General features: G+C 49.1%; 1 protein-coding gene across 29 annotated transcripts in view; it reads left to right on the forward strand.

Moving 5' to 3' along the window:
- The first annotated feature begins 6,396 nt into the window (after positions 1 to 6,396).
- IGFN1 (immunoglobulin like and fibronectin type III domain containing 1) overlaps positions 6,397 to 22,207 on the forward strand; it is a 40,861-nt gene continuing 25,050 nt past the window's right edge. For all 29 annotated transcript variants that reach the window (XM_032133288.1, XM_032133279.1, XM_032133280.1 and 26 more), the window contains exons 1-8: positions 6,397 to 6,547; positions 12,274 to 12,411; positions 17,109 to 17,177; positions 17,630 to 17,752; positions 19,957 to 20,096; positions 20,646 to 20,745; positions 21,544 to 21,591; positions 22,125 to 22,170. In XM_032133288.1, the coding sequence (XP_031989179.1) occupies positions 17,159 to 17,177; positions 17,630 to 17,752; positions 19,957 to 20,096; positions 20,646 to 20,745; positions 21,544 to 21,591; positions 22,125 to 22,170 (476 nt within the window). In that variant the 5' untranslated portion in view covers positions 6,397 to 6,547; positions 12,274 to 12,411; positions 17,109 to 17,158. The remainder of the gene's footprint in view (positions 6,548 to 12,273; positions 12,412 to 17,108; positions 17,178 to 17,629; positions 17,753 to 19,956; positions 20,097 to 20,645; positions 20,746 to 21,543; positions 21,592 to 22,124; positions 22,171 to 22,207) is intronic.

Consider the following 22,207-nt stretch of genomic DNA (forward strand, 5'->3'; position numbering starts at 1 on the left):
CCATGAAAAGGTGGGAAGGATGTCCAGGAGAGCATCTCACCAGTGCACTCCTGCTCCCAGCAAGGATTGGGAAACTGTCAGCATGACCCAGCTGGCCTGAGGAGCCAGAGGGAGTCCAGACTGGTCGTGGAACTGAGGAGTACAGGTCAGCTGGTTTGGGTGATAAACATGTGAAGCTTCTCCCCTTCTGCTCTCCACTGAGGGCTGCCCAGACAGCTCAGCCCCTCTGGGGTCACTGTGGGGAAAGAAACTTTGCTGTGTTTACCCCTTCAAACTGGAACTCACTGGGTGCAAAGAGAGGAGTGAGTGGTGAGTGTAAAATGAGAGATGCCTGAAAAATAAGCTGAATGAAGCTGAAGAGCACATGAATGAGAGCATGACCCATCCACTGTCATGGTCACACACAGCTCTGAACCACCTGGGATGTTCAGTCTGTCAGTTTGAGAGACAAGAGATTGACAAGGACATGCTGGATTTGGAAATGCCCAAACTATGAGCAATTTGCTTGCCCTTCAGTTTGCCCCAGAGCAGCAGCCCAGGTCTGTCTCAATGCAGGGTTAATCAGAGCCTTTGCGTGGGTCTGATTTCCTCCTGCTCAGCTCCTGGCACTGGCATTGTCTGCCCCAGCCACCCTTCCCAGAACATGGATCTCCCTCATCCATCACAGTTCTGACACAGGATCCCTCTCTGACACCCACCCCTCCTTTCCTCCCTTCTCCCAGTCTGACCAGGATGGATGAGCACCCCTGACATTATCCTGCTCCTTCCAGTGATCTATCCATCCGCCCATCCATCCCCCATCCATCCATCTCCCTGAAAAGTGACCTGCTCACTGTGTCCCTCCCCAGCCCGGAGCCTGCCTGTCCGTCTGGCCAGGAACAGCAGGACGTGCCTGGAGGTGGAAAACACAGAGCGTGCTGTGGGTCACCAAAGCAATCCAGGAAAACCAACTCCTGGAAACTGCCAGAGACAGTTTGTGAACTGGGCTGCAGACATGGGATCATCAGCCTGTTCCTATTCAGAGGCTCTGCTTTTCCCAGGCAGTTGCAAACTCAGCTGTGTTGAAGGGAATTATGTTGCAACGAGGTGACAAAAGTCAGTGGGAGACGTTAAAGGAGGGGAAGGTGATTTATTTGAACACAGAATGTTTTCATTCATTCAGGATCAAATACAGGTACCCCTTAGCACCAAGATGTATCCCAGTGGTTTTCCCAGCATGCAGGCACCAAGAATTGTGCATCCAGGTGATCCCAGTAATGTCAGGAAAGGCTCCAGGTACTCGGTACATCTTAGGTCTGGATGCTTCAAACTGAGGTGACTTGAAAAATGAAGTTTTGCATCTTCAGGAGCCTTGAAGTGGCTTCATCTTCTCCCACTGCCTGGGCCAGGCCACGTGGCCATCTGACCATGGTCTTCCTGGACATCTCCAGTTCTGGGCTTGGCTCATCCCTGGGGCAGAGAAATAACTGGCAAAAGGAGACTCCCATGATTGGGTTCACAGCTGGTTCACCTTCACAGCACAGCCCTAGCAAGGAACCACTTTGGCAGAGACTTCTGAGATCTTCCTTGCTGCAGCTTTGATCCTAAACAGAAGGATTGCTGCCTGTGCCACTTTATGAAGTCAGCATTAGTGTGAAAGCAGGGCAGTAGCTGCACCTGCAGGGATGAACCTGGATGAGTACTTTTGTGCTGGAGAGCATTGATCAATCCACTGCATGTGCACAGGAATCAAATGAAATTCCTTGGGAGAAGTCTTGCAATGGTTTCGAAAGTTAAGACAGTGGGATCTCATAGATTCTTTTTAGAGACTGAGAGAGCATGGAAGGGAGAAACATCTTGGTTTGGATATCTCAGAACAACAGAAACTCCCAACAAAAATGGACTTTCCTCTTCGGTTCCAAAGTAGGGAATGGCACATTCCTTAAATGGTACAACTTTTCCTGTCACATGCTGGGGAGTGAGAGAAGAGGGAGGTAAATCCCTCTTTGCTTGACTGTCCATTGCTGGGTGCCCTGCTTGCCTGCTCCCTGCCTCTTCCCAGGGCTCTGCTCCTGCCCTTCCCTCCAGCCAGGAACAGGAGGGGCACATGGGCACACAGGTGTTCCTGAGGGCACAGACTGGCGGAGGGGATAGAGAGACCATCCAGGTCTGGAAACCAGCAGGAGAGCAGAACCACCACAGGGGCAGGAGGGTTTACGGAAGGCAGAGTGGGAAGGGAGGGAGCTGAGTTTGCAGTGTGGTGCTAAAAGCCCCAGTTGTGCAAGAACTTGGGTGAGCTGATGTGTCACAGAAATGTTCTCTTGGAATCCAAGGATAGGGCTGTGAGGGCACTAATTAGGGCCTAACTGCTCTGAGCAACCTCACTTGGGAATCCCTTCCTACACCTCTGCCCATGGCCAAGGGGCTCTACTTAAACTCAGGCCTGAGCCTTCACCCCCTTCCTGTGCTTTGCTGCAGTTGCATCAGTTTTCAGGTTTTCCTGAATTGTTTGGCCTTCCCAGATTGACCTTGGACCTGACTTCTTCCCTGGCCTTTGACGATCACAGGACTGTTGATGGGGACACTTGAAGGAGCCTGTCACCATCCCCTCTCTGCTCACCCACTTCAGGTGCTGGGTTGAGCTTATCAGATCAGTAAGGTCCCTGTCCTGCCTCTGCTGGGGCTGCCCCTTCCACCAGGGAACGGCTCCCCAACACCCAGCTCTTACAGGGACGCTGAGGTTCCTGGCCTGGAGCGAGCAGTAACTGCTCACACTGGGTCCCTGTCACACGGCAGAACAGGTCACACCTGGCTGCCGTGGGCTGTGTGGGGACAAAATGCTCAGCTGCCTTCATGACGTGGTCAAAGCCCTCACAAGACCATCAGGGACCCTGCAAGTGCCGGCCAAGCCAGAGTGACAGGGTGATGCCAGACCTGCCCTGGGCCAGGGCCCAAGGCAGCACTTGTAGGCTGGGCACTGCTGGGCGTTGTCTGGGCTGGTTCGTGCTGGGGTGGGAGGTCAGGTTGCCCCAAGAGCAGTCAGGGCTCACAAGGGCAGGCTCCTCTCTGGCTCTGGGACTGGCTCAGGTATGCTTAGGACATCTCCTTTCCACCTGAAGGAGCCTGGAAGAGGGAAATCAGAAACCCAGTTTGGTTGTCCCAGTTTGGCTATCCCAGTTTGGCTATCCCGATTTGGCTATTCCAGTTTGGCTATCCCTGCTGCTTAAGTATTGGTTCATCTTTAAGTGACTGAGTTTTTGGAGCATTCCCATGTGCCCCTGCTGCTATTCAGAAGGTGTGATTATTGATCTGCTGGGAGTGGATGGCTAAGGGTAGGGGAAAGGGACAATAGTTGATAAAGAAGCTCTGGTGACAATGACCCTGTTTGCAGCTGAACCCTGTGGAAGGCTCCCAGTGCTTTTGGATGCTGCAGTAACTTCTCTGCCCCTCAGGTGCTCCCAGCCCTTTGGTCCAAGGCTGTAGGACAGCTGGGAGGGGAGTTCAGCTTTCCTCCCTGGGAGTGGGTAATGAAGGAGATGGATCCCCTGCACTTTCCCTGGTAAAGTTTCTGTATTTCAGTGTCTTTCACTTCATGTCCAGGTGTGTGCTGAGCTCCTGGCCATGGACAGGTCACTCAGCTGATGGGCTGGTTCTCCACAGGATCAGCCTTTCCACAGCCAAGACTTCCAGTACTCCCAGCAGGAGTGTGGCCTTTAAAGGAGACAGTGAATTGTACAGGCTCAGGTGTCCGAAGGGACTGTGATGTGTCACATTGGGTGGCTGCTTGAGAGGTGGCAAATGTCATCAAAAATAGATCTTTGTCACCTCAGAGAGGTGCTCTGCCACCAGCTGCATCCTGGGTTGGTGTGGAGCTTGTGCTTGGATCTCAAACAGTGCTGTGGTGTCTCAGTGTAGGACACTCCTGTCAACACAGTATGCTGGGGCTCAGAAGGCTGGCTGGGATGTGACAATTGTGACAATGTGTACAGCTGCCTCTGGTGTCCATGGCTACTTCTTTGGGACTCCACACTGAGCATGAAGCTTGAGAAGAGCACAGAGGGGATTTGTGGTCAGTCTGTCACAGCAAAGGCTCAGAGTTCTCAGACTTCACGCACAAACGGGTCATTTCTGTGTTTTGTCCTCATTTGTTGGAGAAGTGAGGGGGTTTTGTGCCCTCAGTACAACTTCTAGAAGACAATTTAATGGCTGTGTTCAGATATAAAAGGGGGGAGGGCCAGGGCTGGCTGAGTCAACAGTGTTTGAGGATAATACCCCATGGGAGAGTAACAGAATTTGTCTATGTCATAAATAACACTGAATGGCTTATTTTGGCAAAGAATTTTCATTCCTGACAAATGCCATTTTGAGACAACCAATAACCACCTGCTAATTTGAGATGAAATTAGAATTGGAATCTGATGTGCTCAGGTCAGCTTGGACGCAGTGTTTGGTGGGTTTCCAGTGGAGTCTCTCATATGTCTGATAGGAAATAATCTTTATGAGGCTGTCAGAGGCAAGGGAATACCCAGGCTTACAAGTCCTTGCACTGGTTTATTGGGAAGGCCCATGTCAGAGGATTGCTAAGTAAAGCACATTACATAAGGCTGCCCTTTGAGGTGCTGAGGTCTGGTAACTGGGACATAATTTTCAAGTCTATCAGAATGATTTCAGCATCTCCTGAGTTGTCAGTACTTCTTTGCTTTTTGAGGCAGAAGATGTTTTTTCTCTTCTACCACATTAAATGGGACCTTCTGAGTTTTGCTGCCTGTAAAGGTGCATAAAGGTGTGCAAATGTGATGCTTTGGGATGTGTCACCTGCACTTTCTGGCTTAAATCTGTTACAGTGCAAGCTCAGCAACTTGTGCCCCAGCTCCCTCCTCCACAGGAAGGATGTTTAGCTATGGAGGGGCAAGGTAGGAAACCCTGAGCAGATTTCGGTTGGCTTATGCAGTATCAAGGGACTGAGAATCTGAACTCAAAAATCTGGTTAATCTAAAGTAAAAATTAGGGAATGATATTCCCATTTGGAAAGTACATTAAAGTACAGGCAAACCTGCTGTCCTCCTGCTGGTTCATCTTCCTGCCTTTGCTGTTCCTTTGTACAGTGAAAGCTTTTGAAGGCGGGGTGCACCTGAGGTACAGTTTTATTCAGGGCACAACAGGCCCATTGCCTGGTGGGGGGTATTTCTTTCACTGGATAGGAGCAAAACCTTGGGAAATTATGTTTGCTTTAGGTTCTTGCCTCTCGTGGGCTGAGGCTGGCGTGGTTCCAGGCAGGTCTCATCCCGGGGCATGGGGTTTGCCCACCTTCTAGGCTGGAAGAGCCCCAGGTACAGCCTCTCCCACTGGCACCCTGGCTTCCTTGAAGAGGGCAAGACAGAGAAAGCTGAACTTTATCCTAATCTGCTTTTTAGAAGCACTGATGTGCTCATGTCTACCTGGAAGTATTTGCCTCTGAAATGACTGAATGGCATTCCCCCAACATGTGACCGTCCCTGAGATGGGCAACATGGGCAAGGAAATGCCTGAAATGTCTGCAACCTGCAGCCCTTTGGGTGACCCATGGGTGCCCCATGGGTGCCCGCTGCCCTCTGCAAGCTGAGGAAACTGTCTGTAACCTCTTCATCCCCTGTCTTTTACTTTGAACCTCTGTCTTGTTTTTCTCAAGACTTATCTCCATCACTCCAGGTGACTCTGGATAAATTCTCACAGCAGAGGAAGCCCTTACTAATACAAGTCTGCTGAGGTGTCTGATTTCCACCCTGACCTTTTTGTTCCTAATTCCCTCTTAAAGCTGTTTTATTCCAAAGGTGTACAAAGGATTGTAGGTAACAGCAGCTGCTCTTAGCTGTGTAACAGGAGTGCAGGCTCAGACTGCTCAGTGTATGCTGCAAATTCACATTAACACTGTGAGATAAATTCACATTAACACTGTGAGCTGCTGCTGTGAAGGGCTCTGTCCATCCCTTACAAATTGACTTTTTAAGCAGTTATTTTTAAAAATGAGTGTATGTGAAGAAGCCTCATCTTTAACCATGCTTGGCCACTTACTTTTATCTGAAGTTCAATTCATCTGTTCTATTAGAGACCCTACTTATTCCTGGAATGGGTTTCAAACCAGCTGAACTCCAGTTTCCTTCAAGACATCGAGAGCCCTTCAGTTGTGTCAAAGTTTGTAACAAGTTGTTGTGAAGAGGAAACACAATCCACAGACAAAGCACCGTGCCACTGACTTGTGAAACACTGAAGAATTATGTTCATCTCAAATTTGCTCAGCACCATTACTGGAACGGACTGAAATAATAACGAATAGGAGGCAGGTGCCCGGGTGCCCATAAAAATCCCAATCCTCTGGATGTCTCGCGGGCTAACAGCCCTGTGACAGGCGGCCCCGCCCGCGGGCGGCACCGCGCCGGGACAGCGGCGGGAGGGAGGCGGCACCGAGGGAGAGCCTGAGGAGGCTCCAGCCCGGCCCAGTGTGACCAGCACTGACCCCCGGCCCAGCCCTGGCTGCAGCTGCGGCTGCCGCAGCGCTCGGCCAGAGAGGACACCCAGGGTGACACCGCAGGTGAGTGCTGGGCCCCTGCTCCGGACCTGCGGCCGTAATTGCTGTGTTTGATCCGTGCGATCGCCTTCACAAGGCAGGAGAGGTGGGGGGACAGACCCCGCGGAGGGACAGACACAGTGGGGGGACAGACCCTGCGGAGGGACAGACCCCACTGAGGGACAGACCCTGCGGAGGGACAGATCCCACTGAGGGACAGACCCTGCACAGGGACAGACCCTGCGGAGGGACAGACCCCACTGAGGGACAGACCCTGCGGAGGGACAGATCCCACTGAGGGACAGACCCCGCACAGGGACAGACCCCGCACAGGGACAGACCCTGCACAGGGACAGACCCCACTGAGGGACAGACCCTGCGGAGGGACAGATCCCACTGAGGGACAGACCCCACTGAGGGACAGACCCTGCGGAGGGACAGATCCCACTGAGGGACTGATCCCACTGAGGGACAGATCCCACTGAGGGACAGACCCTGCGGAGGGACAGATCCCACTGAGGGACAGACCCTGCGGAGGGACAGACCCCGCACAGGGACAGACCCCACTGAAGGACAGACCCTGCACAGGGACAGACCCCGCACAGGGACAGACCCCACTGAAGGACAGATCCCACGGAGGGACAGATCCCACTGAGGGACAGACCCCGCACAGGGACAGACCCTGGGAGCTTCATTCCTACAGAAAGGGGAGCTCAGTGACCCTTCTGTGAAATCACAGGATTCATGGAACAAGTGAGGGTGAGAGAGATGCCCTCTCTTTCTCTATTTTTCTCTATTTCCATGTTTTTCTGTATTTCTGGGGTTTTTTTTCTATATTTCCCTTTTTTTTCTTTATTTCCATTTTCTGGAGGGGGGTCTAAGCAATCTGATGTTCCCCCCCTTGGTGGGGGGGTGGAACGAGCTGAGCTTTAAGGTCCCTTCCAAGCCAAACCATTCTATGATTTTATAATTCTATGATTTAGATTATTTCTCCATTGGATGGTGGCATAATCTTCTGGCTCAATATGACACTTATTTTATTCTGGTATTTTAGTGCTGGATAAAGAGAGAGTGTGACAGTGAACAAATTTCAGAAGGAATGGGGCAGCATTCCCAGAAATGGGAGTCTCCTGGCACCTCTGTAGGTGCCAGCCATTCACTGGTGCTGGCACAGGTCAGGCACTACCAGGACAGTGTTGAGATTAATTCCAGTGTCCCACACAGACAATGGGAAGGTGGCACATGCTGTGGCCTCTTGGGATTCTAGAGACAATTTCTTACCATTTATTTCAGTGTCAAACTTCCCAGCACATCAGGGAATGAAACATTAAAACAGCTGCTCAGGCTGGAGCTTTTTTCATCTGCCACCACTGGCAGGTTACAATAAATCCTAGAACTACATCAAGAACTCAGAACTGGGGGTTTGCTGTGCCTCTGGTTTGAGGCAGAGAGGGGAACTGAGATAAATCCTTCAGTCTCTGATTGCATATTATTGTTTAATTTGCTGCATGCAGTGAGCTTTATTAACCCTCTGCATGCCTGAGGGGTGGTGTCTGTGAAGTGCTCCCAACACACCCAGTTAATTTTAGCTGGAGAGGGACATTTAGCAAAGCCCGATGGCCATGTAGGGCCAAACAGAAGTGGTGCAGGCACCCCTTGTTCCCTGCATTCATTAAAACCCAGAGGGACTTAAACCCTTGTTCTCTTCAGCGTCTCAAGGCGGGTGGAAAGTCCTGGTGGAAGGATATGTCTGGTAATAGGCAGATGTTTAATCACATCTTTGGTGAGTCTTTATTAAACGTCTGTTGCCCAGTATTTTATTCTTGTGGATGGAAAATGGTAAGTAAATCCCAGCCCTGGGATTGGAACATGCAAGGAAGGTAGTCATGGGAGCAGCTATTACTGGGAAAAGTGGGCGTGTTGGGTTTATAGGCAGCCAGGCTGCAACAGAATCCTAGACTGTGCTAGCAAACCCCTCCAGTCAGTCATGGATGCAAACACTAAACCAGTCCTGAACAAGGGAACAGAAGGAATTCTCTGTACTGTGGGAATGAGGGAGCTGATCTGCACTGTGAAAGCAGAGCACTGGTGCCTCCTGCACTCACTCCCCTGGTTCTGATCTCCTTATATTGTGTGAAAGTCAAGTGAGCTGCACTGGGTCTGATCCTGGCTCTGTGTGCACAGTGACAGCAGCCCTCAGCTTGCAGGTGACAGAGGGACACACTGGCACCTCAGGTGGGGAGGGAAAATAACCACAGGTTCGAGTCTGAAACAAGTCCTTTCAATTTCTTCTGGACTCTACAGCATGGATGAACTGGTGTTAAGGGACTGGAATGGGAATGGGCATCTCCCACTGAAGGAAGCAGCAAGTACTCGGTACTTGGAACATCACATTTACATAAATTCAATTGTTGTGGGTAGGGAAGACTCACTGGGGCACGCACATGGTGTGACTGTTCCTCCTGCAGGTGCAGGGCATTCTCCTGGGAAAACCGAAATGCTCTTCTGTCACCCAGCTGGCCCCTGGCCTGATGTGAACAGACACTGTCCCTGTACTCACACATGACCAGCATGACCAGCACTGCCAGGCTCACCTGATTTGGTGTAGTGCGTTGGGTGGTTGGAGGGCTGCAGGTACCTGTAGTCTTCATGAATTTGGGCCTTTATTCCATATTCCATACCCATTTTCTTGTATAGTGTTTATGGAATTCTCATTACTGTTATGCCAAGATGGACTTGGAACACGACCACTGAACTCTGCACATCTTCACCCATTTCATATGTGAATATTTCTGCCCCAAAGAAGCCTCCCTGCCACTGCCTTCACCCTCAGCGCAGTCAGGACTGGCCACCAGGCTGCAGGGAAATGGGGTGTCTTGGCTTGGTTTTTGACCTTGCTCATTTATTTATGGACTGAAAACCCAGACAGGGTTTTGAACCTACCAGGTCTTGGTTTCTTGAGTTCTTGCCCTTTCTGAGCCATGTGGGTGCCAAAGTCTGTAGGAAGAGCTGTGCCAGTTGTCACTGGTCAGGGCAGGAAGACTTCACATCAGTATTCCAAGAAGGGAATTACAGGGAAAACAGAACATTGGAAGAGTCTTGTTTCCAGTTAAAACAGACTTTTAAATTCAATCTGAAATAACTGTCCTTCAGCTGTTGCCTCTTGACATTTCTTCACTGCCCTTCCTTAGGCAAATGGACTTTCTTTCAGGGAAAAACATCCCCTCTGCAGGGAAAGCAGTGCCCACTGAGCGTCCCGGCCTTGCTGTGACATTCTGCAGGCTCCCAGTGGCACGTGGCAGCTCAGCCCTGGCACACAGGGGTTAACAGAGCCTTGGGTGGGCGGGTGGAAAACAAGCTGTGAAATGGAAGAAGGTCAGGCTCTTGGAGGAGGTTGCTCTGCTGCAGACGATTTTAAATTATCAGTCCCTCTGGAGGAGAGGCCCCAAGAAAACTGTAAAACCAGGGCTGGAAATGAGGCAAAGCACGATCAGGTGTGTGGGGGCAGCGAAACAGGAGCAGTTGTGGCTCTCCTGGGACTTGCTAGACCCCACTGTCTGTCTAATTAGGAATCCCTCAGTTACTGAGACCCAACAGCTAAATGTGATTGGAGACTGAATATCACTGGTGCTTTTCTGTGGGGAGCAAATGCCTGGAAAGGGAGAGCACATGGGAAGAGGAACAGCAGAAATTGCTGTGGCTCTGGATAGCTCAGGCCCTCTGAGATAACTCTGCTCTTGCTGCAGCTGAGGAGAGCTGAATTCAGGTTTCAGTAGAGGCAGGTAAATGCTTCCTGTGGGAGCATTCCCAGGGCTTACCCAAAGTGTTACTGTCTTTAGAGACTTGTCTGGCAATGGGGTTTATTAAAGGTGCAGCATCCAGTCAGCAAAGTCACAAACTGCTGTCCTGGACCAGCAGGACTGATGTCTGATGTCTGAGGGAGCATCTTTGGGATGATCATTGTCCAAAGCAGGTGAAAATGCTGTGGGAGTCCCACACTGCTAGAAAACAGTGGCTGCTACTGAGAGGATTTCCCAGCAGCAGTCCAGATTTCCCAGATCCTTGTTGTCTTATTTTCTTGGCTTGTCAACTTCCAAATGGTTTATATTTGACTTTGTAATTGCTTCTACTTTTTACTTTTATATCACTGCAAAGGTAACAGGGGATGTAGAACTGAAGGATCTTAGCCCAGGCATCAGTTTTAGCAATTCCATTTTCTTCTGTTGACATGGTTTTCTCATGAACTGGGAAAGTTTAAACACTGTCACCGGCAACAATGGTCAAAAAGAAAGAAGGAATGAAGAAAATTACTCCAGAATTTAATTTTCATATTTATCTTCTTATTTGTTGGTTGAAATGGTGATTCCCAGCTCTGCAAGGGAGAAGTTTTTGATGCTGGGTGAGAATCTTCTTTCTCAGACTAGTGGAAATGGTGCTCTTTGTGGTTCTTCGGTCTTGATGCAAGCTAACAGGAGTCTAAGCTGTGACACCAAGAGTTTTGTGTGTGTTCCCATTAGCCTCAGATTTTAAAATTATCATCTTCTCATAGGAAACCAGAGGAAAGCCTTGTTCTGGTTCTGCCAGCCCAGACAGCCTGTGAACCATGGCCATCACAGTAAAAACACTCCTCTTGCCACCTTCTGGAGCCAGCCCTTCCTCTCCAATTGAACATGAGGTTTAGTATGAATTTATTCACCCAATGCAAAGGACAGCAATGACTGGGGGCTCTCAGGCCAAAGTGAGTGAAAGCAGCCTTCAGGCCGACCAGGTTTTGTTGCCTGAAGGTTGAGCTGCTGGGAGAAGGGAACCTGCAGTCCCAGACTGGCCATCTCTGGGAACATCAGGAGCTAAGCAAAGGTCCCTCTGCTTCAGGGGAGCCTTCTGAGCAGAGGAAGGAAGGTTTACAAGTTGCGAGGGCAGACCGGAAGCAAAAGATTTGGAGTCACAATGCACTGCACTTGTACTTCTGGGGTAAAGCTGTTCATGGAAATCCCAGATCCCAGAGTGCTTTGGGTTGGAGGAGAACTTCAAGATCATCTAATTCCAGCTCCCTGCCTTGGGCAGGGAACCTTCCACTAGTGGAATAAGTGGCCTTGTTGCTGTTCATGGGAAAGGGATCAGCCCATGGCTGTGTTGGAAGGAAAGGAGCAAACTGAGGTGTGTCTCTTCGCTGTAGCAGTGAAGCTCTTATAGAGCATCTGGATTTCTTTCAGGCCTCTTGGAATAGCACAGACTGAGGGACTCTTCTGCTGAGGCCCAAGCCCAGGCATGGCTGACCCATGCACAGATGCAATAATTCACTGGTTTTACTTCTCTGCTAACGAACTGTGAAATCTCCTGAGGACTCGTGGCCTCTGAGAACCCACCTGCTGGTGTGTCCTACACAACCTGGTGTACACCCTGTCCTTTCCTTGGATCTGCACAAGTGTGTGTCCTTCTTTGAGGCACAAGGTCTTGCATTGGGGATGCAGCGTGGCCTTGACTGATGGTCGCATCTGGCCAGGCTGGCCCCAGCCGTGGCCAGCCTTGCCAAAGGCTCCAGGGCACCTCCCCTGGGCTGGGGGAGTGTGGGGCTATAATGAGCCCCCAGGGCTGCTCTAGCTCAGTGTGGAGACACCTGGCAGCTCCTGAGCACAGCCTCACCTTCTGTGAGAGTGGAGAGGTGTGAGGGGGACAACGGTTTGCTGTTGCTTTTGCCATTTAGTGACATTTATGCCAGACTGATAAGGGGCTTATCTTCCTTCTCACAGGTCATTGATATCTGGGACCAGGGGACCCGCTGGACGGCTATGAAGAGCTCTGTGCTCTGAGTGAACAAAGCCACCGTGGGCCCGGAGACGCAGAAGTGACTTCCAGAGGATCATCTCAGAAGCTCAGCCTGTAGGGTGGTGAGTTTGGCCACGCCACCACTGATTTGTGTGGGGGTGATGCAGAGCTGGGATGGGAAGTGACACCTTTGCTGTCACACTGAATGTGGCTTTGCGTTGCAGTAGGTCAGGAAGTGGTTGAACACATTCTGGGAGTGGTGAGCTCCTGTGGTGTTTGGCTCCTGTAGGGTACACTGATTCCCTGCGTTTCCCTGGGAAGATGCCAGGCTGTTGAAGATCTGCTGTCATTGTCCCTTGGACCTGGCAGGGGACTCGTGGCACACATACACTGGGGTTCCTAAGGGTTTTTATCCTGGACTCATCCTTTCTTGGAACAGTGAGTAGAGATACGTTATCTTTCCTTCCTGGCAGTGAGACTCTGTTGTGTTTGCTGTGATACTTGCTGTAAATCTATTGCCTGTATCAAAGTCAGTTTCTGTTATGAGAAATCTGTGGGAGCGTTGTGGCCATGGAAAGGCACAGACTGACCAGTTCCCTGCTTCTCCAAAGGGACATGGATTCACTGTCCTGCTCACTGGTGGGGCTTAATGGCTTTTGCTGTCTTAAAAAATAGGGGTGGTGTCTCCTCTTGGCCTTTGGTATCAGTGCCACTTTCATACATAAATGGGTACAGGGTATCTGGTTTGTGTGTCTGTGGATCCTGAGCAAGCACTTAGGTCGTGTTCATAATCCCTGGGGCAGAGGAGAAGATCAGGTCAGGTATAGATTTACCAAAGGGATAAGTCACACAAAATCTGATCCTTGGGCATTCCTCCCCACTCTGCACAAGACCTCCATTCATCACTGGAGAGCTTGTGACGTTCCCCCTCTGTGACCTGCTCAGAAGTTTTCATGAAATTTCCCTTCTGCAGTTCACTGGCCTTCAGTTCTGTGGTTCTAACCAAAGCATTTGAAATTTTCCTTTAAAATTCATCTGAAATGGGAAGACTCAAGCTCAAAAGATTACTTCAAATTAACAAAAAAACCACAGAAAGCCAACGCAAAGCTGAAAGAGGAATTTTAGGTGAAATATACTCACTGAGTATCTGGATCTCTGGGGTAAAGCACAGCTAGAATTTGACTGAGCACACAACAATTTGGTATCTTGTTTAGAACATTTTCTGTGTCAGGACTGCCCTGATTTTCATGATTTGCAAAGAGAAATTCAAAGAGAATTACAAAGAGAAAAGCTGCATTAGGGCAGGGTCAGGCTGGAGATCAGCGAAAGGTTCTTCCCCCAGAGGGTGCTGGGCACTGCCCAGGCTCCCCAGGGAATGAATGGGCACAGCCCCGAGGCTGCCAGAGCTCCAGGAGCGTTTGGCCAAGGCTCTCCAGGATGCCCAGGGTGAGATTGTTGGGGTGTCTGTGCAGGGCTGGGGGCTGGACTGAATGACCTTGTGGGTCCCTCCCAGCTCAGCATATTCCATGATTAGATGTTCCTATGAAACAGAATGCTGCCTCTGTTGCGGATTATTTTATTATTACTGGTTTAGGTCTGTGCTAATGGCTTTGTCCCCACTGTGTCTGTGCTTGTGCAATGCCCGTGGCACATCCCGAGCCTCTGCACCCATCCCCTCCCCATGAGCCACTCGCTGCCTGTCACTTCCCTGAAGGTTTGGCTAATTTTGCTCACCAGTCTGCCAGCAATTATGTCACATCTTGTCTGTGTATTGCACTGTCTGAAGCCCATAAATAAGTCCTTGTGATACCCCCAATACGTACAGATCCTCTGACTCCCAAATGTTTTGCTTATTCACTCAGCTGATTTATGGCCCCAGCAATGGTGTCTAGCCATGCTCACAGGGAATGGGCTCTTGCTGTGTCTCATCCAGACAGATTGATGGACACACAGGACGAAGGGCACCCTCCCACCCTGCCAGGCTTGCTGCTTTATTTTGAGACATTAAAAATGTTGTCAGTAGCCAAGGGCTTGCTCCAGTTCTGCGCTCAAAGCCATGGAGGCTTTGCCTCTGTCCCAGTGGGGATGTCCCTGCAGCTGCAAAGCAGACAGACTTCTGCCTGGAATGAGGAATGGCCAGCTGGATACCTGAACAAGGCTAATGCATGCCAGGGATGTGTTTTGCAGGAAAGTGAGAGTGTTGAGCTGCTTCCAGTGTCACCCAGTTGTGCTGGGGCTGTTGGTCAGCAGCATTTACCTGGGGAGGGGTGACTCCCTCTTGGAAGCATTTATTCCATTGAATAAATCCTCCTCATGAGGACACCAATGTTTCAAGCACCTGTGAGTGAAGATATGAATTACACTAAGACAATTTTTGGAAGACTTTTGCTGTCTCATTTTAAAAATTCTGTGATTTCTTTTTCTAGATTGAACTGGAGTCAGAACAAAACCATGGTCATTCATGTAACAAGGGAGTAGAAATTTTAAAAGTAAGCAGTGGTAGGGTTTGATGACTGTGCCAACCAGGGTGTTATTTTCTGGTCCTTATTTAATACACAAGACACTGGAAAATGCAACATGACTGGATTCATTACACTGAAGGAATGTTCCCTTCGTATCCAGCACTGTTATTTTAACCCTGCAATCAATGTGTGGCATTAACATGCTTCCTTCTCATTCTCCAGAAGTCAGGAATTCACAGGAGTTTAAGGACTCACAGGAGCTTATTTTTAATCCGAGTGAATTTCTGAAATCTTTAAGACTCTGTAAACTCAGCAGTTTATACCTAGTGAACAGAGTGCATGTTGTGCACTGAGAGATGGGGCCTGTTACTGCCTGTACAAATATTGTCACTATTTGGGGGTTTTACCAAACTAGATTTGAATTTAGCCCTCTCTCAGCACTTTCTAGTTATGGTAACACATGTCCACTGTCACACGAGGCTGAGAATGAACCATTCTGACATGAAACATTTGGAGATGTAAGGAAAGGCTTTGGAGCTGAATTTGGACCGCATTCCTGTTTCAGGGTAGCTGCTCCTCACCACTGCCCAGCCTGGAGGAAAGGAATCAGGAGTAGCAAAGAATAAATGCAAGTGTAACATAAACAGAGCTTAGGGGAAAGCTGCTGCAAGCTGGTGTCAGGTGATCCTGTTTGGTGAGTGTTGTAAGCACCAGGCATTCCAGCTCCAGGAGTGGTGACATGTTTAGGAAGAGACAAGAGGCGATAGGGGATTATGTTTGTTGTTAATACGGTTCAGTACTTTGGAGGACAAATTAAATCCATAAGAGGGTGATCAAGAGCCTCTCAAAATCTCAACCATTCACTGTGCAATGCCCTGCCCAGGGCAGGACAGGGTGCCCTCGAGTCAGCTTCTTTTCAGTTCAGTTTTGTGTTTTTTTCTTCCCACAAGCTCTTCATTCCCTTCATTCCCAAGTTTTAAGACATCTCCCAAGGGTTTACAGAAGTGACTGTGTATGCGCCAGACTAGCAGCACCCAGATGAAATGCAAACCCCTTGTTGTGGTGGGAGCAGCAGAGGTCACCCAGATCAGGCCAGGAGGGGACAGGAGAGAGGGCTTGGCTGCTGCTCACACCGCCCTGTTCCATTTCCCAGTGCTGTTGTCCCAGTGTTTCCACTGAGGCCAGGGAGGCTCACAGAGATGTCAATTATTGCAGAGATTGGTAGAGTGTGCAGAGCCCCAAAACAGGGTTTGTGGTAAGGACAAAGTGGAGCCAGTGGTTTGTTGTAGGGAGGTGTCTGTGGCTCTTTGCAGCTGCTGAGTTATGGCAAAACACATTTTTGTTCAGAAGCTGACCCAGAGGTACTGTGAGTGACACTCTCTTTGGCCTGGGATATCCAGCACAAATTGGTTTTGTCCACTGAGTTATCTCTTACCTTTAGCTGAAACCATTTCTCACCCAGACAATGCGGCTTGGAGTTGAATGTGTGACAAGGAGGTGCTGGGGTCATCCCCCGTGTTTTCATCAGGTGCCAGGTGCCAGAGCTCAGCTGGATGAATGCCTGGTGTAGGTGTGCTCCCAAAGTCCCTGTGCCTTTCAAAACTGAGGGAAGTTGCATGTTCCTGTGTCCCTCTGTTGACGGAAGGAGTGCAGAGGGTAAACAGAGACCCAGCACTAATGCCACAGGCAATCCAATCTAATTGCTCTTTCAGAGCTGCAGTAACTCTATAGTTCCTGAGCATCTCTCATATGACAGGGAATCTGCCTTCCCAGCTTTCTGCGAGGCAGGGATGTGTTACATTACACACTGTCCAATTTAAAATACAGGGAAAGAGACTCCTTTGGCAAAGGTCCCCTGAGTGATCCATAACAATAACTCCTTAATGCCAAGCTCACACTTCACCATTCCCTTCTAAAGGCTTCTTGTCTGCTCTCAGGTCTGTTGCTAATTTAACCAAGCCAACTGAGATCAGGATGTACCTCTGCTCCATGCCCCAGTTTAGACATCCATCTCTGTGGTTTTCTTCTCAGCAACTGCTCTTGCCATCCATCAGAACCCACCACGTGAGTGCCATGTGGTGAATGTTTGCTTGAAACACGAGAGGAGGTCTTTAGAGGAAAGCCAGGTGACACAGAGGGATGCTGCTGGATGTGTACATTTTCCATTCAGCCCTGCTAATCATCCTCATACCCAGGTTGTGTTGGGCATGACAGGCTGATTGGCAGGTCTGTCTCTACTTGGCTGCAAGGCTGTGGCAAGTGAGGAAGGGCAAACTGCGGCACTAAAGGGCGCAGTGGTAAGGTCTGTCCTTTCCCTTGTGAACTGTAAATAATGAAATTATTTGTCTTTTTCAAAGGAGAACTTGTAATCTGTTTGTGCTGACCCCAGAAAACTGAGCAAAGCATCATGAGCAGCCATCAGACAGGTGAGAGAAGGGACACAGCTCTGGGGAACCTGTGTGATAACCCCAACTTGCTTCTCTAGCTTGGGGATACCAGGGACTGACACACCAGGTCATGAATTGGCAGTGGGGCCTTTCTCATGGCAGATTTTGTATTTGAAACAAGAATTGATGCAAAGCTTTCCCTGTCCAAACCATCGCTGGAGCTGTGAGCCGAGGTGGTCCTGGATTAGGACTTTGGTTGCAGAATTTCCCACTTGGACACAACTTTGGCAAAGCCACCACAAAATCCCACACCTTAATGCCCAAGCCTTGGGACACATTTACAGCCTGTGGCACTGGAATGGGTGGGACCTTTGTGGTCAAAGAGGAGCTGAGCAAGAGCAGTTACTGCTCTGCAGGAGGCAATGCAAACTGAGAGATTCTTTCTGAAGGACAAACATGTTAATTGAATCCATTTTTTTTTGCCTTTCTAGTAAAAATCTTCAAGAAATCTTCTATCCCAGGAGTTGTTATCACCCAGTTTGTGAATGATGTTCCAGAAGGATGCAGTACACCTGATTTTGAGAAGAAACCACTCACTCTGACACTGCAGGAAGGTGAGACTCTTGACAAACAGACAAAGCCACAGACGTGGAGGTTTGACTCCATGTCCCACCTACATGAAAAAATTATCATGATTAAATCAAGAGAGTTTCTAAAGTGATTTGACATGACCAGAAAAAAAGTGTTGTGTGGCCAAAGTCTTTGTTACACTGATGAAAATTCCATCAGTACTCACAAAGGTCTCCTGAGTTGTCACTATGCGTGTGCGAGACCAAAATCTGGTTCTTATGTGTACAGCAAATCCTGTGAATTCTACAGGAAACTCTCAGAGTAAGGATTTTGCAGCAAAAGATTGAGCACATTGAAAAAGTTGTTGGTTTTTTGTTTTCCTGTTGAAATAACTTGTGCTCGGCACGAAAATCAGCTGCTTTTTAAAGTAGGATACACTGACTGCAGGTGCTGTTTAGGCTATAGCAGCCTTCCAGTGCCTAAAGGGGCTCCAGGAGAGATGGACAAGGGCCTGAAGTGCCAGGACAAGGGGAATGGCTTCCCACTGCCAGAGGGCAGGGTTAGATGGGATACTGGGGAGAAATTCTTCCCTGTGAGGGTGGTGAGGCCCTGGCACAGGGTGCCCAGAGCAGCTGTGGCTGCCTCATCCCTGGAAGTGTCCAAGGCCAGGCTGGACAGGGCTTGGAGCACCCTGGGATAGTGGAAGGTGTCCCTGCCCAGGGCAGGGGGTAGAAGGAGATGGACTTTGAGGTCCCTCCTACCCAGGACATTCCATGGTTCTGTGATGATTCTATAAGGAACAACATAAGGATCTTGCACAGAGCACAGAGCAGGCAGCTGATGAGCCAAGAACTGGAATCAGTGAAGAGCCTCCCAGGGGTCTCTCTGCACCTGCAAAGAGTCCTTTTGTTTCTTTTTTTTTTGTTGGTGTGGAGTAGCCTGAGAACATCGTGTAGCTCCTCTTCCCTGCCGGGACTGAACCAGCAGCCTGGATTTTGGTGTTCCACACTCACCTGTGGATTTCCAGGAGCCACTGAAGTTTTATGAAGGGGCATAGTGGCCTCTAGTGGAACCTGTCCCTCTTCCTGCTCCTTCACCTGCACGTTTCAGGCACTAATCAAGGCCCCCGGCTAAGTTTTCACCTATCTAAATTTTCACCTGTGTATATTTTCCAAATTACTTCACTTCCAGCAGGTTCTTTGCAGTTTCCATACAAATTGTTTGTGCATTCAGGTTGGTCACTGTAATTCTGTGTCTGTGCAGAGGCGCTGTGAGGGCCTTTAGTTCTATCATCACCCCACTGTGTGCAGTGCATGGCTGAGCTGATTCTCCTGAGACAGATGGCAAGCGTGGGAAAGTGCAGCCAAAGTGGCTAAAATGTAACACAGGGATAATCAACTGGAATGAGACTTTTTAATAAGAGATGGTAGTGCTGGAAGGCCTTTTGATAAGGATCTGTTGGCAGGAACTTGTTCCATCAAATAAGTTTGGTGGTGGTGACTGCAGAAATGTGTGGGAAATATTGCCAGACTTTCCAGGGAGAATCTTTAACAGCGTTGGTCACCTGCACACCAAGAGTATTAAAAAAAATAGAGAGGGATCATTTCCAGCCTGAGCTGTGTCCATGGATAACTCACCCACACGAGTCACTTCTCTGACTTGTTTCCCAGTGTACCCTGGGGTTTGGAGCCTTTTGGAGAAGAGGTTTGTACTGGGCACTGGGAAAGCTGTTGGAGGTTTCTGTGGTGGGCTGCAGGGGACTTAGATTCCTGGGGAGCAGGGATGAAGGAGATGAACCCCCTTCTCTTCTCCCTCCCTTGTCTCTTCAAACAGCAGAGCCTGGTGGGTTTAGAGTGCAAGGTGGTGCCAGTTAAAGACTGGAGGAGCAGTGGGATTTGATGGAGAATATGTGTGATGAGGAGGGGTTTGGACATTTCATGGGTCAAAAGCAAGTCTGGGTTGAACTTGCTGTCGGGCTGCTGATTTCACTGATGGTCAGAGATGTCAGCAGCCATGTCTGGCAGGTCAACACAACGTTTTAAAGGCCGTTTATGATTGAATACAGACAAAACCTGAATTATTGATGTGCAAAAGAAGAAGGTATCGTTATTTTTGAAGAATGTTTCTGCATAAAATAATGGAAATTACTCACTCTGGGGGATCACCCTTGATAAAATAAGGGGCCAGGCCTGAGAGTCCTCATATTCAAGCCTGTCTGAAATAACTAAATTCTTGCCTCTTTTCAAAGGTAAAAATGCCATTTTCAGAGCTGTGGTCAAAGGTGTCCCAGCCCCTGAGGTGAAATGGTCGCGTACACGGAAAGGAATGGATGATCCTGCCAAATATGAAATGTCCTTCAACAGTGCTACAAATGAATTCATTCTGCAGGTAAAGACCAAATATTTCAGGAAGGACTTGTGGAACTGAGAGAAATGGATAGGAAAAACCTGCAGTGGAATGGGGAGAAGCAGAGGGGCAGCTCTAACCTCTGCTCTCTGTGAGCAGGGACAGGAGCCAGGGAAGGGCTGGAGCTGTGTCAGGGCAGGGTCAGGCTGGAGATCAGGGAAAGGTTCTTCCCCCAGAGGGTGCTGGGCACTGCCCAGGCTCCCCAGGGAATGAATGGGCACAGCCCCGAGGCTGCCAGAGCTCCAGGAGCGTTTGGACAGCGCTGCCAGGGACAGACTGGGATTGCTGGGGTATCCTATCCAGGAACTGGACTGGATGATCCTGTGGGAACTTTCAAACTCAGGGTATTCCATGATTCTACACATCCCCAGCTCTGAGATAACACAAAGATAAGCAAACAAAGCTTTTTAGGGCCCTTCTGGGAGCAGAAGGCGGCTCTGAGGTGCCACTGAGTAGCTGCTTTATGAGAAGCTGAAGGTGAACTGAACCCCAGCCCTTTCTGTGAGCACTTTCTGTGCTTTCCATTTGAAGATCAAGAGCCTGGTTCTGGATGACAGTGATTTGTATCGCTGCTATGCTGTCAATGCCTACGGAGAGGCCTCGTGCTCTGCTGGCCTCAGGATCATCCAAGGTAGGCCTGGCAGCTCTGGGCTCCTGTGGCCCCAGGTAATGGTTTTGCTGTTTCTGGGTTGGGTGTCCAGGACTTTGGGTGTTCTTGGTGTGAAGGTCTGGTATTCCCCTCGCTGAGGACTTTTGGTGGCTCCCTGGCATTGTGAGCTTTAAGGCAAGAGGGAAGAAAGTGGAATTGTGCTCACTGCACTGGTCCATAATCAGACAGCCTGGATTTAGCGCTGAACTGCCTCAAACCTTTATTTATGTTGTTGAACAAATCAGTCCTTTGGGAGGGATCCATCCTTCTGCACCTGTCTCTGGACCTCATTCCTTCTTGCCTTTATAGTCAGTGCAGAGAAATGGGCACTTTGTGGGTCAGATATAACTGATATTCTTGGACTCCACTTGAGCAGAAGATGGATTATATTGGAAGTGTCCATGTCACCTCTGTGCCTTTCAAGTAAGTTTAGAAGGCACCTATCTGCAGTTGCCATTTCCACCTTGGCTCCCCATCTCTAAAACAAGATGTTGATATTTTCTCCCATTGTTTAGACCATAGAATTGGTAGGGCAAAAATGCTCTCCTCCTCTGTGTGGAGTCTCCAGCACGCACTGAGTCAATGGCAATAGAAATATCATCTTTATAGATGGAGGCTACTGGGAGCAAATGTCAGATTGACAAGGAAATCCGAACTGGGATTCCCTCTTGCACTGGTAACAGATACAGTGGTTTCATGACTCATTGGTTCACTGCTGTTAGTCTCATCTTGTTCATCCTATGGCTTGTTTTCCTTCTGTTTTCTCTTATAAATGATCAGTTGGCTTTAAGAGGAAGGCAAAATATGTTCCTGTTCATGCTGCTGATGGTAAGTTAAAGATCTATATGTGTATTATATTATTGGGGGGCAGAGTTAATAATACTCTGTCTGCCTTAGTATTATTACCCCAAACTTGTAAAGACTGGAGTAAGAGAAGGATTAATGAGCCTCTAATGTTCTGTCATCTCTGCTTGCTCTTTACCTTTCATTAAAGTGATGATTTTAGACACAGCTTTGAGCTGTTTTAATTAATGATTGTGGAATCATTAGAAAAGGAAAAAGGGATTTGGGGATGTCAAACACAGCTGGATCAAACATGTTAACATGGCTGAAAACAGTGGGTCTCTAGAGGGAAGCCCCTTAGGGAGAGAACTTCACTGGCACTCAAAGGATGAGCATGGCAGTGAGAACTGACTAAGTTTCATGACAGTTTTTTGGTAAAGTGTGAAAAAATCACCAGAGGAAAAGAGCTCAGCAGAATAACCTCTTGTCTGTGGCTATTTGCATTATCTTCTTTGGGGGGATGTATTTCACAGTGCTGGGTATGTGATTGTTTGTTGTTTTCCCCACTCTGGTAACAGAGCTCAGGAAGACACTCCTGGAGTCCAAGAAGCTGCTGAGGAAGAGGTAAGGCTCTGGAGTGAGGGCCATGCTCCCATTTCTG

This window comes from Corvus moneduloides, chromosome 24, assembly GCF_009650955.1.
Source record: "Corvus moneduloides isolate bCorMon1 chromosome 24, bCorMon1.pri, whole genome shotgun sequence".
Classification (NCBI taxonomy): domain Eukaryota; kingdom Metazoa; phylum Chordata; class Aves; order Passeriformes; family Corvidae; genus Corvus; species Corvus moneduloides.